Source organism: Vanessa tameamea, chromosome 18, assembly GCF_037043105.1.
Source record: "Vanessa tameamea isolate UH-Manoa-2023 chromosome 18, ilVanTame1 primary haplotype, whole genome shotgun sequence".
Lineage (NCBI taxonomy): Eukaryota > Metazoa > Arthropoda > Insecta > Lepidoptera > Nymphalidae > Vanessa > Vanessa tameamea.
In genome coordinates this window covers 7618350-7632727 of record NC_087326.1, presented here as the reverse complement: position 1 = coordinate 7632727, position 14378 = coordinate 7618350, and the positions used below count along the sequence as shown (strand labels likewise).

Sequence of the window (14378 nt, the reverse complement as noted above, 5' to 3'; positions counted from 1 at the left end):
TCTTTTGTATTGCGCGCGCAGTCTTTTGTTACTATGGCAACGCGGAGGGCTCCCCTAAATTCCCTTGTTGACTGCCAGTGCTAGAGGTTGCGTGAAGGTTTCATGTAGTGTATTTGTGTTAAGCAGTCGGATAATTCAGCTTCTATTAAATTTACACCTGGGAATTTTGGGTGAGAACCTAAATTTAGATGACAATTCTTTGACTAGTACGATTAGGGTTAAAAATCTTTTAAAAATTGTGTGAAAAGCGTATGTTATTTACGGATATCGGTATCGATATATATTTTTTTAATAATAAAGTAATAATACCCATTAAGGATGAGGAAAATTATGGTTCATTGCGATAGTATAACAATATAATTGGATAATAATTCTACTATTAACTGTTAATATAATTTGAAGCATTGCGCTTTACTTCAAACGTGGATTTTAATAGTAATCAAATAGTGCGTAGGTACGATCCTTTCGCCGACATATTGATTTGTATCATGTCAGAAGTTATTGCGTTGCAAGTATAATATAATAAATGACATTTTTTTCAAAAACCAAATTATACTTTATGCAAGTAGCTTGTACGATCATTTTTGAATAAATGTCATGTTGTAAAATTATATTTAATATTTTAAAATGTTCATTAGCCATCGGTTTTTGTATTTAGATTGTAACCAGGAAAACTGCAAGATATTTAGTGGTCACTTTTTTACAAATAAAAAAAAGAGGTTGTTTTTCAAATAAAGAAAGAAATAAAAATATAAAACCGTTAATTATACAGGAAACACATAATAGTAATACTTATATCCTGATTTTTTTAGCCTTACTTAGATTTCGCAATATTATCTATATATATCAAGGGATACTGTATAAAGAAATAAAAAATATATATATAAATTGATGTATTGTAGGTTCCGTACCCAAAGGGTGAAACCTACTAAGACTTCGCTGTCCGTCCGTCCGTTCCTCCGTCTATTACCAGGCTGTATCTCATGAACCGTGATAGTTAGACACAAATTTTCACAGATGATGTAATTCTGTTGCAGATATAACAATAAATACTAAAAGACAGAATAAAATAAATATTTTTTTTGCCGTTTTTATAGATTATGGTAAGGAACCCTTCATGCGAGAGTTCTACTCGCACTTGGCCAGTTATTAAATTAATTATTGCACTTCAATAACTCTTCATAATTTATTGCTTCCAGGATAGAAAGCTTTTTTGGAAATTAAAGATGGCGGCCCACCGAGATGGGATGTACTTCGCGCAGCTTCCCGAGCCGGACGACAGCGGAATCGATAGCGATGACACCGAGCGCGCGCGAGCGCAACGTGTGGACGAAATGATCCAAGTAAGTCTAAAATAAATGTATTGCTATTTGTAGTACCTAAATCAGATATTTATCAATAGGTCACGATAACTTTTTTAATTGCTCTGCTCTAATATTTGATAGTGAATCTATACTAATATTGTAAAGGCGAAAGTATTTCTGTCTGTTACGCCTTTACGCTTAAACCGCTGAACCGATTTAGATGGAATTTATTGTGGAGATGGTTTGACATCCGGGGTGAAACAAAGTCTACTTTTTTTTGGTACAACTTCGAGGAAGTAAAATTACTGTGTACGGTTCGTGTGCTATATTTTTTTATAAGCTTCACGCGAGTAAAGTTGCAGGTTCAGCTTGTATTTTTATATGCATGCGAGTTTGCCCCAAGCTCTATTACCTTGATTTTGCGCATGTGTATCATTCACATGTGCATTTATTAGATGCCCCGGTTTCTTACCAGTATTATCCGATATTAGTTATCCGAAAAATTATTGTAATCTTAGATATATCAGGTGAACAAAAATTAAGTGAAACTACGTTATGATACACAAGAGTCAATCATATATCATATACACATCTGATCACATACAAATCCTGAGCCAATTTAAGCAAAGAGGCAAGAGCATCATATGAGATCGAAGCTATTTTTATATATAGCCCTCAATAGTACTTACAAGCTAAAAGAGCATACATTGCACATCCACAGGACTCTATTTCGTCTATTTTAGCCGTCAATGTATACAACAACTCGGCAAAAAAAGAATACTATTTTTATTTAAAATAAATATGAGAAAATTACAGAAGGTTTTTTACATTTTTATGTTTAATTTATAGTTAACAGAAAGCAGTAGCAGTGACGAAGATCCCGCCATGAAGGTGCCATGGATACAGAGGTTCACGAAGAAAAAATTTGAAGAACAACTAGTAAGAATACTTAATTACTTACCAGATAAAAGCAAAAGATATATTTTTTAAATAGTTGTACATGGTTTAATATTGTACAGTTGTTATAAATAGGATTGAATTAAATTTAAATTAATCTTTTAAAAATTTAAAGTCGTATAGTTTATTATTCTATTAAGAAGATTTATTAAATAAAACAATAATAGGTATCAAATCAAAACAAATGTATTTTAGTTAAGTAAACTTTACAATAAAGTGTTTTTGAATTGTCTCTATTTAAAGACTACCACCGTTTCAGAAAGAAACACGCATAATTGCTCTTTTCAAATAAACAAATTTACAATGCTTCTATTCATAATTACTGTTCAATCAGTCCTGTGATGCACTCCGATCCTACATCCAGGCGTTTTTTTTTTTTTAAAATAATTATTTTAATGAATAATAACATTTATTGATTAATTTACTATTAATAAACTTTTTAAATTTGTTAATGGTAAATTGATTACATTTTTCGATGTCTTATTATACATACGATGTAATATAACTAAAAGTAAAAATTCAAGGGGGCTTCATCTATATACTTTTGGGTCGCCCGCGAAACTTCGCGTATATTCAAAAGCTTTTTTAGGAATTTCGAAACCTATGACAGGTTTTGTTTTGATTTCCTTTCATTGTAAACTGCAAGTCACTCATTTGGCGCCAAAATGTTGAAACATTACTTAAATTTATTTTTTAATGTCAAATAGTATACATTAGTTCAGTTAGAATTGGAGTTTATCGATAACAATTAATTTTGTTTACGTTTTACTTTTTGCAAACAAGAATCCTTTTTTAATTTTCTGCACATCTACGGTTGGAGCTTTCAAAATGAGACCATTTTTTATGTGCAGCTATCGTCCCATAATCATTGGAACAAAAATCGGCTTACGTTATTAATATATAAGATTTATATTAACAAGTGCGTTTTCAGGAAATAATGGAGGAGGGTCGGCTCGAGCGTGAAATTTTAATCCCAATGGTTCAGTGGCAGCCACGAGTTGATGTTTCCCAAAATTACGCTCACAACAGTCCAGACAGGTACTCGCCTCCACTCATCGAAGTGGAACTGACGGCGTCTGATGAAGACGACGACAACTCAGTCCTAGAACTGGTTATACCATTGCCGTCCAATTATAAACGACCAACGTCTACTTGGAAGAGAGTTATGGAAGTCACGTCTCTTTTCTGTACCTTGTTATGCTGCTTTCGTTAAATATATAAAAATATTGCGTTTTATTTGTTATATATATTTTATAATGAAGTAGGTCTTGTACTGAAGATACTACCGTTAATTCATTTATATATTTAACGTTTAAGTAATATTATTATTATTTTTCTGTAATTTAAATGCATTCCCTTGCCCTGTAGAAATTAAATTAGAGAAAAATATGTCATATTAAAAACTTGTTACGATATAAATTTATTTGAATACACAAATATATATATATAAACTTAAATGTTATTTATATATATATATATATATATAAACTTAAATGTTATTTATATATATATATATATATATATATATAAACTTAAATGTTATTTACATAAATTCTTTTTATTATAACATGTTAAACATAAAAAAAACTTGTATATTTTATTTAAGATAGCTTGAATATCGGTTTATATAATACTAGGCGAATATGCGAAATTTTACGCCTTCTAAGGCGGCCTATAAATAATAAATGTCTGTGTCTTTCCCCAAGACTTAAACTAACTCATATAATTAAATTTCACATATACCAAATTTCATCAAAATCGGTACAGCGGTTTAAGCGTGAAGAGGTCACATTCGCATTTACATATAATATTAGTATATATTGAATATAATTTATGTTGTAACGAAAATTAGAAATAAATCTTGTGGTTGCTATTTCTTTATATTATTAACAACTATATAGATATATATGTTTGTTACAAATATGTTTAAAAGTAAAATATGTAATAATGTTATTTTTTTCTAAAAGTATATTTATATTTAAAAAAAAAAAACTTATATAATTTATGTAGTGCAAGAGCTTTTATAACGAAACTAATGTTTATGAAGTCATGTGTTGTTCTCTCAATTTTAGTGTGGAAGATGTATATACTTATTATTATTTTAAATATATATGTATGTCACTGTACTTTTTTAATGGTTACGTATATAAAATTTTACGTTTAATTTTTTTGGAATAATTTAGGTTTAAGTGTGCAAGGTAAGGAAATGATTGCTATAGTTTATAAGTATATTTTGAATTTATTTTATAAAAACCAAAAGTTGTCAAATTAATAATAAAATGTTTTCAATTATAACAATAATAATAATAACGGATTATGTAAATTTAGTCAATTAAAAACAAATTATTAAAACATTTTAATATAATTGTACGTAACTTATCTATAGATATAATTATTTAAAACAAGCGACCCGGGCTTCGTGCATGTGCGATTTATTTATAAAGAAAAATATATGATATATATATAATTTACACACTATATCACTCAGGAATAATGTAGTTTGCTACCAGTGAAGAATTTTATAGAATGGACCATTAATTCTGGAGATTGACCCCAATATATAAACTTAAAAATTTTAGCTGTTTCTAATAATATCATAGGCTATGATATATCATATAAATATATATACAGGTATTATGTTACGATGAGAGTTGTAAATGTCAATTAGATTATTCTATTACCCGTAAACAAAATCGGGGTTTATAGTTTATACGTAATTATTTTTCTTTCTGTTACTATATTTGTACATTTATTCAAATAATTATGGTCTTTGGTATGAAAATCTCTACAAAATAAGTCATGGTTTCTTTCCAAGTGATATTTTGTAAAAATGTTTCTCTTCTGTATTACATCCTATTGTTATGTCTATAACGTAATACTATATATATATATTTATGTAAATGTATGTAATATAGTTATAACAAATGTTTTTAAACTGTATATTTTGCACATTATCTTGCACAAATTAATATCAATGTCGTGCGATATATTTATCGAATACTTGTGAATATATTAAGCTATATTTCTGTTTATTTTTTTATAAAACTGGTTCCTGCTACCGTATTTATTTTATAAAAGTAAAGAAAAGACTGATTTAGGCCAAAATGAATTATTTTTGTTCTGCTCATTAAAATATGTTTTGTAATTATTTAAAATCTTAATAAAGTGTTGTTTCAACATAATATATATGCGTTCTTGTTTTTTTTTATCCCGTTCTATACAAGATTACTAAAACCTTTAATCATACATACACATACTATACATAATTATAAATGTTTACTTTTATCTGTGCAATTGTGTAATCGTCTCTATGTATTTAAAAGCTGAATCTTAATAGCAATGGTAATTTTGGAAGTGTGTTTTTCACGTTATAGTTACGTTTTTTGCCTTTAATTAATGTCTTAGATTTTTTGAAGCAAATCTTTTTGTCTTAAGTTTCGCTATGTATCGTTTGAGTGAAATATTTAAACTTACGTACAAGTATGATATATTTACATAAAACTGATGGTTTTGAAAAATATAATAATAAGTAGATATTTTTGTATTTTAATCAAAAGTGTCATGTTTTCCTGACTTCTCATTTCAAATGTTCTCATTCAATTATGTTACGTCATTTATGTTACATTTAAATCTCTACGTTTTGAGTAATCTTGAGTTGTATTTCTAGCAGGCTGTGTATGTATGTACATGTTTCAATAGGATTATTTTGTATACAAATAGTAGTATTTACTATAAACTATTCTTTTCCAAAGCGAGAGTAGGTAATACGTTTTTAATAAAAAAAACAATGAACGTTTAAAAAACAGGTAAATATATTTGTTCGTCAAACTAACCATACAATTTTTTTAGTCTTTTTTTTATCTCAATTTAGTTATATTTCATAATTCAAATTAACATTTTTATTTATATACATACCTCGAAACAGTGGTCCCACAAAATATTTAATCAACTTTAGTTATAAAAATTGGGTACAGTTTCGGTAGAGGGCGAAGTTATACATATGCTTTCATACGTATTTAGTAACGCTACTCGGTAAGAGATGGCAGCAAAGCCAAATAAAAAAATATTTTTCCTAATATTAATAATATGGTTTAACAGTTTACGGTTTTACTTACCTTACAAAAAATGCTAAAATTTTCGATAAATGTAATTATAAGTCGGACAAAAGGTTAGACATCAGCTGTGACGTCATTATTTTTTTTTATTTAGTCGTTTCAGGTATACCCGTACATTTAATACCTTATACCTACACACTTTAAATAATTAATAGGTTCTTAAAATATACTACTCGTGTGTGTTTCTATTACATTCGAATCTAATCGAAATATTTCGTATAATTTGTTTGATTATGAACCGATTTTAATAATATTTTTTTTTATTTGTTGGTGGTACTTTATTCAAGCCCGCCTGGATACGTACCACATATTCAACCGCAAATCAGCAATATGTAGTGTTTTTGTATTCCGTAATGAATAACACCGAGACGATGATGGCTCCAGGACCCTAAAAAAATTTCACCTGACTAAGTTTTTCATGTATTATTTATTCAAATGAAATTATCTCTTCTCTGTTAATAATCGTTATATATTTGTTTAAATAGATTATGAAACGTAATTATTTAATTTAGATATCAGAATCATTTGTAATAATAAAAACATTATGTACATAGTAATGTCAAGTGGAGTGTTAATAAAATTGTATTACTAAAATAGGTGAAAAATTAGTGTCAAAATAAGAGGTCGCGTCAAGTTGTAGTATCGAATTGCAGGGCTCGAAGGTAGCATAATAAGACTGCGAACACTTCATTTTTAGTGACGCCAATGACTCACTTTTCACTTCACTCAATTTTCAAAACGGAACAATATGTGCTATTAATAGAGTTCTTGAAGCTGATTCTCATATTCAATCAAATTTCCTCATACAATAAATAATGTGTGTTTCTCTTATATTTTATAATTTAGCGCATGTCTTCCATTTTAAGTATGAGTTATTATTAATATTCAATAAAACCGCTGTCCGCATATATATTGAAACATCACGTCATGGGAAACTAACTTTATAACTAGCTTGGTATTAACTTGACTACAGATTAAAATATTAATTTAATTTCCAAGCTTTTATTTATTTTTATTTGTTGATTATGTGCTAATTATTTTTATATATCGTATCTGAACTTAACGATCCCTAAAAAGGCGGGAAATATTTCATCATAATTTCCGTAAGTCCATTTGTCATTCCAACACCTCGTACGAAATGTTACATCCGCTACATCCTTTAAATTAAAATATTTTCAATTTTTGATGAAAATTATTATTTGTTTATTATATAAAGCATCAAAATAATAAAATCTGTATGTACATATTACACGCATAGATGCAGATATTTCTATATATTTTATTACATTTAAGCATTTAAATTTTAAGCTAGCTTCCCGGTGTTGCAGTTGTCCATGGGTGGTGGTAGTCACTTTCCATCAGGTGTTCCTGCTCGCTTGGCACATTTAACATAAATAAATGGGATTTCGTTTTAAAATGAATATGAGTTTGCTTTTTTATCAATTTCGCTGTCCAAACAACAGACACAATAGTTAAAGAACCATGGGTTAAATGTAACAGGAAAGGGGGATATGGTCATGAAAATGTTCCAAAATAAGCTAACATTAAATAAAACAAAACAAAACTTTTAAGCTTGATTTAAGTATGTTACCTTCCTAGACATATATTATATTCATGTTTATAACCGCGATCACATCTTTATATATATTAAATATAAAAAGGTTTTATATTTTAGCCGAGGTTTCGACAGTTTTTCTTTTAAGAATACAATTTTTGAAGTTTAATGACTGTTACTTTTACAATCGAGAGCCAGAGTTAGAGTGCCAGGGCCAGATTTAGAGTTCTGGAAATCCTGGGCTACAAAGGGATTTTACAGATGTTTTGAATAATTTATTTAACGTGTACTTTTTCTTCATTCCCTATGAGTAACTTTAAAAACAGTAATAAAAATATCACATAAAATACTTTATAGATTTATTTTACTATGTCTACACATAAATAACATTAAAATTGTTTACTCGACCGAATTATGTTTTTAGAAACTCTATTGTGGGTAGCTCCCACAACCTCGTGGAGGCCCTGAGGCTGTTGCTCTCCCCTAAATCCGGCCCTACATGCAACCTCATTCGTGTCGTATTGTCATATTTTTTATGACATACGTAGACAAACGGACAAATGAGCCACCTGATGCTAGTTGTCACAACTGTTCCTACAATGCTTCACCAAAGCTGGGAACTAAGACGTTATGTTATGTACCCGTAGTTACACTCACTCATCCTTCAAGCTGTAACGCGACGACTAATTTTTGTTTGGCGGTAGAACATATGATCAGTGGGAACTTATCAAGACGGGCTTGCGCAAAGCTCTACCACCAAATAAATATCTTTGGATTATGAAAGTGAGAGAGTTTCAGATGCACGTACTTGTTCACTATTATATCTCGTGCGTTGTTGGCTAATCTTCGTTGAGAATGACCCCGGGCCGGAAACAATCAGGTAGGGATCATATATTGAGTCAAAAAAAAAAACAAGCGCATACTCAGGCAAATTAGTGTTATTAGTAACTAGACTAAGTTCAAATATTACATAATTTAGGAAATTCGTATATAATGTTGTTTAAAAAATATATTTTTTTAATGAGTGCTAAGATAAAATACTGCCATTAAGTTTGATATTGCCGTATACAATAAAGAAAATATTTTAACGTTGGTTTTGAATTTCTTTAGATCAACAAGTACTTGGTTATTAAACGAAATAATATTTGGATTTGGAGCCATTTTAATTTATGCCACCTATAATAATACATATAATGTTATGTATACATTATGTTATGTAAATAAATGAGAGAACAGAACGAAATCACAAATAAAATTAAAAGCATAATTGGTGAGCAATGTCGGGCGTAGTAATTACACTTTTCATTTAATAGGTAATATTATATCAAAGGGTAATCCTTGAATCGGATCGCAGTAAAGGTTTATTAGCCCCACGCTTAGGCGCTTAGCGTCCGCACTCCGCACACGTGAAGGCTGTTTAATAACGTCTGGGTGGTAGAGTGGCGAACGGACCGCGTGGCTCAATGGCGCGGGGCGGCGCCCGAGCCTCAGTTGCGCCTCACGCCCCGGAGGGGCTGCACGTGTCCTCGATCCCGCTCGCGACTTATGTAACCATCCGCACGGTGAGTCCGCAGCCTCCGAGCCCCTTCCACCCTCGCTCGCCTCCATCGACCCCGCGACGCGACCCACGCGCGCTAATCCACAACGTCGCGAATCGCGAGCGTTCGCGGAACCGGCCGATTCATATCGACTGATAAGCTCACCTCCGACCCTCACGTTGTGCAATAACCGTCAGCTGTGAGGTGACATAATCGATGCAGTAAGCACCGGTGCTCGGTGAGTGTTCCGATAGTCTGGAGGTGCGTTATGTAACGGGAACGTGTGTCTCGTGAGTCGTGACGATCGAACGGAAGGCGCCGATTAAGCGGCAGGATGTGTCGTTAGGCTAAGGTTCAGATTCCCGGAAAAATACCCATTGTAGCAATCAGTGTTCATCTGATGGGTTTGATCGTAAACGTATTTGTATAGGTTATATTTGTTGAGAGGTACAGTAAGTAAAAGCAAAACATGATAAGAAATTATGTGCTTATATGTCTGGTATGTCCTTAAATGGTGCATAAAAATGACGAACAATACCTAATTGGAGATTCGCACTAGCGGAGCTCGTCCGTCCGTGGAGGACAGGAAGATGATTCTGCTATTTCTTGCGGTTAAAAAATGAATAATAAAGAAAGAATAAGCTCATTGGATTGTTTTTTCAAACGCTTCGCCACATTTTCTATGGTTCTTTGTTTTCTTCGTCCGAATACTCATTCAGATTTAATTGAAGAATTTATTTTGAAAAGCAAAGATCAAGTTGCCAAAGTATATTTTTTTCAAAGTTTCTCGTGAAACATTTACCTACAGTTTTTTTATGCAACTTTTTTGAGATATAATAATTAAGGTAGCGTACCAAGTAACCACTTAAATTTAAATCGAGACGTCTAACTACTTAATTGGATATCTGGAATCGTTTTTGCTGCCTCAGTCCTGTCTCTGTTATCATGTCAAATGATTCGACTTTAATTTGTCATCTTAGTTATTATTTTAACTTTAAAGTTTTATTTTTAAACTAATTCTGTTTCAACCTATTTTTTCATTATTTTTACCATTTAAACGTACCGAAATAGTTCTATGTTCCAATAATTATTTAAAATGTATTATTCTATGATATTATATTTGTAAAATATAAATGTTAGTAAATTAATTGTTAATGGAAATTAATAATATTTGAAAAAAAAGTTTTTAGTATTTTTCTTGTAGTGTGCAGATTGTTGTTAATTAGAATTAAGTAATGAGTACACTTTTAGACGCTTAATATTAAAATACAACATTATTATCTGGAATAATGGCGCGTTAAGTTCTAAAGCTAAAGCGATGCGACCTAGAAATATTTTACAATTAATTGTTTTTAAAAGGATGATGAAAATTGTGTGTCGACTATAGAAAATATTAAATAACGTAGATAGAAATTGACAAGTTAAATCAAAACCAAATTAAAACGTGCAAAAAAATACAAACTTATTTCGTTACTATAATTATTAAGACTATATTTATTAAGGCTTATTTCATCATGTAAATTAGGATAATAAAAGAAAATTCTCTTTAAACTTTTTCCTGAAAATAACGAATTGAGTGCGGCAGTGTTCCATAGCTTGAATGTCGCTGCATTTTATAGTAAATTAGTATAGATAGTCAACATAAAAGTATGAAGGGATTTGCAATAGGAGATGGTCTCTTGACACATACAGTAAATTCAGTAAAAGGTTCGCTAAAGTTAGGTGACAAGGAATTGATGTATTTTTAAAGTAGGGAATTCAAAAATAAAATGCGCGTTATGTTAATGTCTAGTAACGCATTATGATAACTTCTTTAAGATATTTACACTGAAATGCACAGATGTCCCAGTGGTTAGAACTTCAACCCAAGGCAAAACCAGTGAATTTTCATGTGCTTAATTGTGTTTATAATTTATCGTGGTCAGCGTTGAACGAAGAGATCGATCAGATGAAAATCTGGATGAAATTGTTCAAATAATAAACTAATATTTAATTTATCATTTATAAAAACGTTATTAACCACGGCTTAAATGTTAAATTACTGGTAAGTATTTCTTTTTAAATATTCCTTAATTCTTGTCTTAATAAAAATTAATAACCCGATAAAATTAAGAAGACTAAGTTAATATTGCTGAATATTCCGGAACAAAGACAATATTCTGTTTCACTGGCTAATTCATCAAAGCCTACTCTGAGCTCCATACGTCTGTTTACTGCAATATTGTCACCAAGTTTAAGCGAATATGTGTTGAATATCTCAAGTGATGATTATGCGCTAGATTGTAAGAACTCGTTAATAATTTTATACTTTTTTAATTAAAGTTATAATCGATAATTCGATACTCTACCCTTTGACGTAATACTTTTTATTTAAATATGCAAAAAATTCCTTTTTCAATACTTATTAATCTAGTTTCAAAGATCGATATAATTCAAAAAGTTTTTTTTTTGTAATATTTTTTTTTTGTATTATAAATGACATTTTATCCGCCTTAGGGATAACTCCGAAAGCTAATGTATATTCTTCATTGGTCCCTTAAGAATACCTTAAGGTACAAACGAGTAAGTTCAAGTAAGCCTTGCTGTTCTGAAATAAATCTTAGTCAAACAGATAGATTCGCAAAAAACGGACGAATATTTTTATATAAAATAAAATTGAAATAGACAATTCTTGTATGTTGTTATTCAAAGATGTACATACCAGTCCTTGAAAAACTTTGTTAAGTGCTTGCTTCACCAGATATGTATCTACGACCTTCGGTTAAGATTCTGATATTGTATCATATAGGCCATCTTTCGATTTTAGTTTCATACCAGTAATTTATACCACTGTTATTTAAATTATATTCTATTTTGTGAGGATTCTAGTTGTGTACTATTTATTCTAAGAGAAATTTTAAGTATATGTATTTAATATAATATATCGACATACCTATTTATGAGCATAATTTTGTTAATAAGCATGCGATGAACACCAAACCTTAAGAGGAATCGTGGCCTTTGCCATATTCACTTCATTCTTTGGGATATTACCAAAGTGTTACTTTTTTAATTTAATAAAAAGTTTGAATAATATCATCAGAAATATTACAGTTATTTAAGTTATCTATTGGCGTAAGAATATAAATATAAAATGGTAGCTAGTGAGGTATTTCTTGCAAAACTATAAAAGTAATAATAAATATATATTTGTGACGAGACAGCTAGGATAAGGTGTAAATGTTTATACCGCGAGGATGTTTCTATCACCTAGTGTGATATTATTTTCAGAAATACTCGATTTTGCTAAGAAAAATAATACGATTCCTGAATAAGGAAAGACTATAATAATGCATTTTTCGATTAACAAATCTCTTTATAAAGCGACCGTAAGTATTAATTGTATTAATATTTTAAAAAAGGGTATTTTTTTTCTAAAAAAAAAATTTGTTTAGCACACAAATACTTTAATTATTGCAAGGAAGTAAAGTTTTAACTGGTAACACGGTCAAAGGTAATTTCGCCAATCAAAAGTAGGATTGACTGGGAAAAATTTACTGCTGAAACATCCTCGTATATCTTTCCTTTGCAATTCTCCTGGCTTTAATTATATGCTCCCAGTACCACAACGTCAAATAATGGAATTTTGAAAAAAAAAAATTTACTAAGAACGTTATTACAGTGCAATGTCAAAGAAATACTTTTGGTTTAATTAAAACAAATAGATAAGGTTACTTTTATTTGACGTGTCGTGTTGGAAAATCCCTATGGCCTGTGTGGTTCTTGTCTGAGATACAGCAAATACAAAGAAAATTATCCTAACATATCCTTATCTACTAATAGGTCTTTAGCCAAAGGTAGTTTTGACCTGGATAGATTTTCGAATGAATTTTTGTATTTTACTGATATTTAATATTTTTTAGATTTCTGTGCGTTTATTTTAAATGTGATTTTTAGCATACAATTTTATTGCTGAAGAAATTTAATTACGTTCGTCCCTTGTGATTCTGCTAGCTCGGAGCCAGTTAAGTTTATGCAACTTAACTTTATAGATTTAATATATTATTAAATTTATCAAATGCTGTAAAATGCAAATTAGTAATTGTTTATCACTTTTAGATTTTATTGCGTTGGTTTAAGTGATTTTTTAATATTTTTATTGCTAAAGAAAATTTAATTACTTTCTTCTTATTGGACTTCTTAAAACTCGTATATTTGACGTATGAAATCTCAGTTTTAATGTAGGTACAGGTTTTTGAAATTAAAAGCGATAAAAGAGCTCTTAATTCATGATTTTAAAGCAAATTAAGTTAATTTCATTGCTTCAATAATTTTGTTTCACTTGCTTTTATTCGTGAATAATTTATTGCCAGAATTTTATTACGTTGAACAAAAAATACGCGTTGAAATGTCGGTGTTTTTTGTTCTTAGCGCATTTTGTCTTTATTTATATTTGAAGTAATCATAAAGATACCTACTAATGATAATATATATAATGATATATACATGCATGCATGCATAATGAAGTTTTGATTTGATATTTTTCGTTCCAGTTCAACTAATTTGATGATTTACTTGACTTCGTTTTGCCTTCAACCGCTCATTGAAGTAAATTAAAATGCAAATTAGATATATTCTATAAATAATAATAGCAATTTGAATGAATTTAATGGTTATTTTCATAGTGAATACGTAATGTAAAATCTGTATCTGTTTTATTTTAATATACGATTTTTTAAATGCCTGTCTGACTTGTTGCTTTAGAGGTTAGCTCATCAAGCTGCAGAACTAGAGGCTTTCGGTTCATATCCCAAGTGGGGACAATATTATTTATTAAGTTCTCATAACTAAAATTATTTCAGGATTTTACCAATATATGTACATTTAAATAAAATATCATCTCGTTTTGTATATAAAGCAGAAACTACAC

The 14378-nt window shown here is 29.9% G+C and overlaps 2 protein-coding genes across 5 annotated transcripts in view; both read left to right on the top strand.

The window, feature by feature from the left end:
* Window positions 1-43: 43 nt before the first annotated feature.
* On the top strand, window positions 44-3501 carry LOC113399002 (uncharacterized). Its single transcript, XM_026638000.2, has 4 exons — window positions 44-170; window positions 1200-1343; window positions 2154-2243; window positions 3193-3501. Exons 2-4 carry the CDS (start codon window positions 1227-1229, stop codon window positions 3472-3474), a joined length of 489 nt encoding a protein of 162 aa, XP_026493785.1. The 5' UTR covers window positions 44-170; window positions 1200-1226; the 3' UTR covers window positions 3475-3501.
* Window positions 3502-9426: 5925 nt separating this feature from the next.
* Window positions 9427-14378, top strand: part of Ih (I[[h]] channel) — a 242028-nt gene continuing 237076 nt past the window's right edge. For 2 of the 4 annotated variants that reach the window (XM_026635627.2, XM_026635610.2), the window contains exon 1: window positions 9427-9707. The gene's annotated coding sequence lies outside the window, so the exon portion shown is untranslated. The remainder of the gene's footprint in view (window positions 9708-14378) is intronic. The other 2 variants (XM_026635641.2, XM_026635633.2) reach the window with 1 other exon arrangement.

Excerpts from the sequence above, each read along its gene's own strand:
- LOC113399002 (XM_026638000.2), top strand. The coding sequence starts at position 1,227 with ATGGCGGCCCACCGAGATGGGATGTACTTCGCGCAGCTTCCCGAGCCG. Across the intron at positions 1,344-2,153 it reads GTGTGGACGAAATGATCCAA|TTAACAGAAAGCAGTAGCAG; the intron begins GTAAGTCTAAAA and ends TTTAATTTATAG. Across the intron at positions 2,244-3,192 it reads AAAAATTTGAAGAACAACTA|GAAATAATGGAGGAGGGTCG; the intron begins GTAAGAATACTT and ends GTGCGTTTTCAG.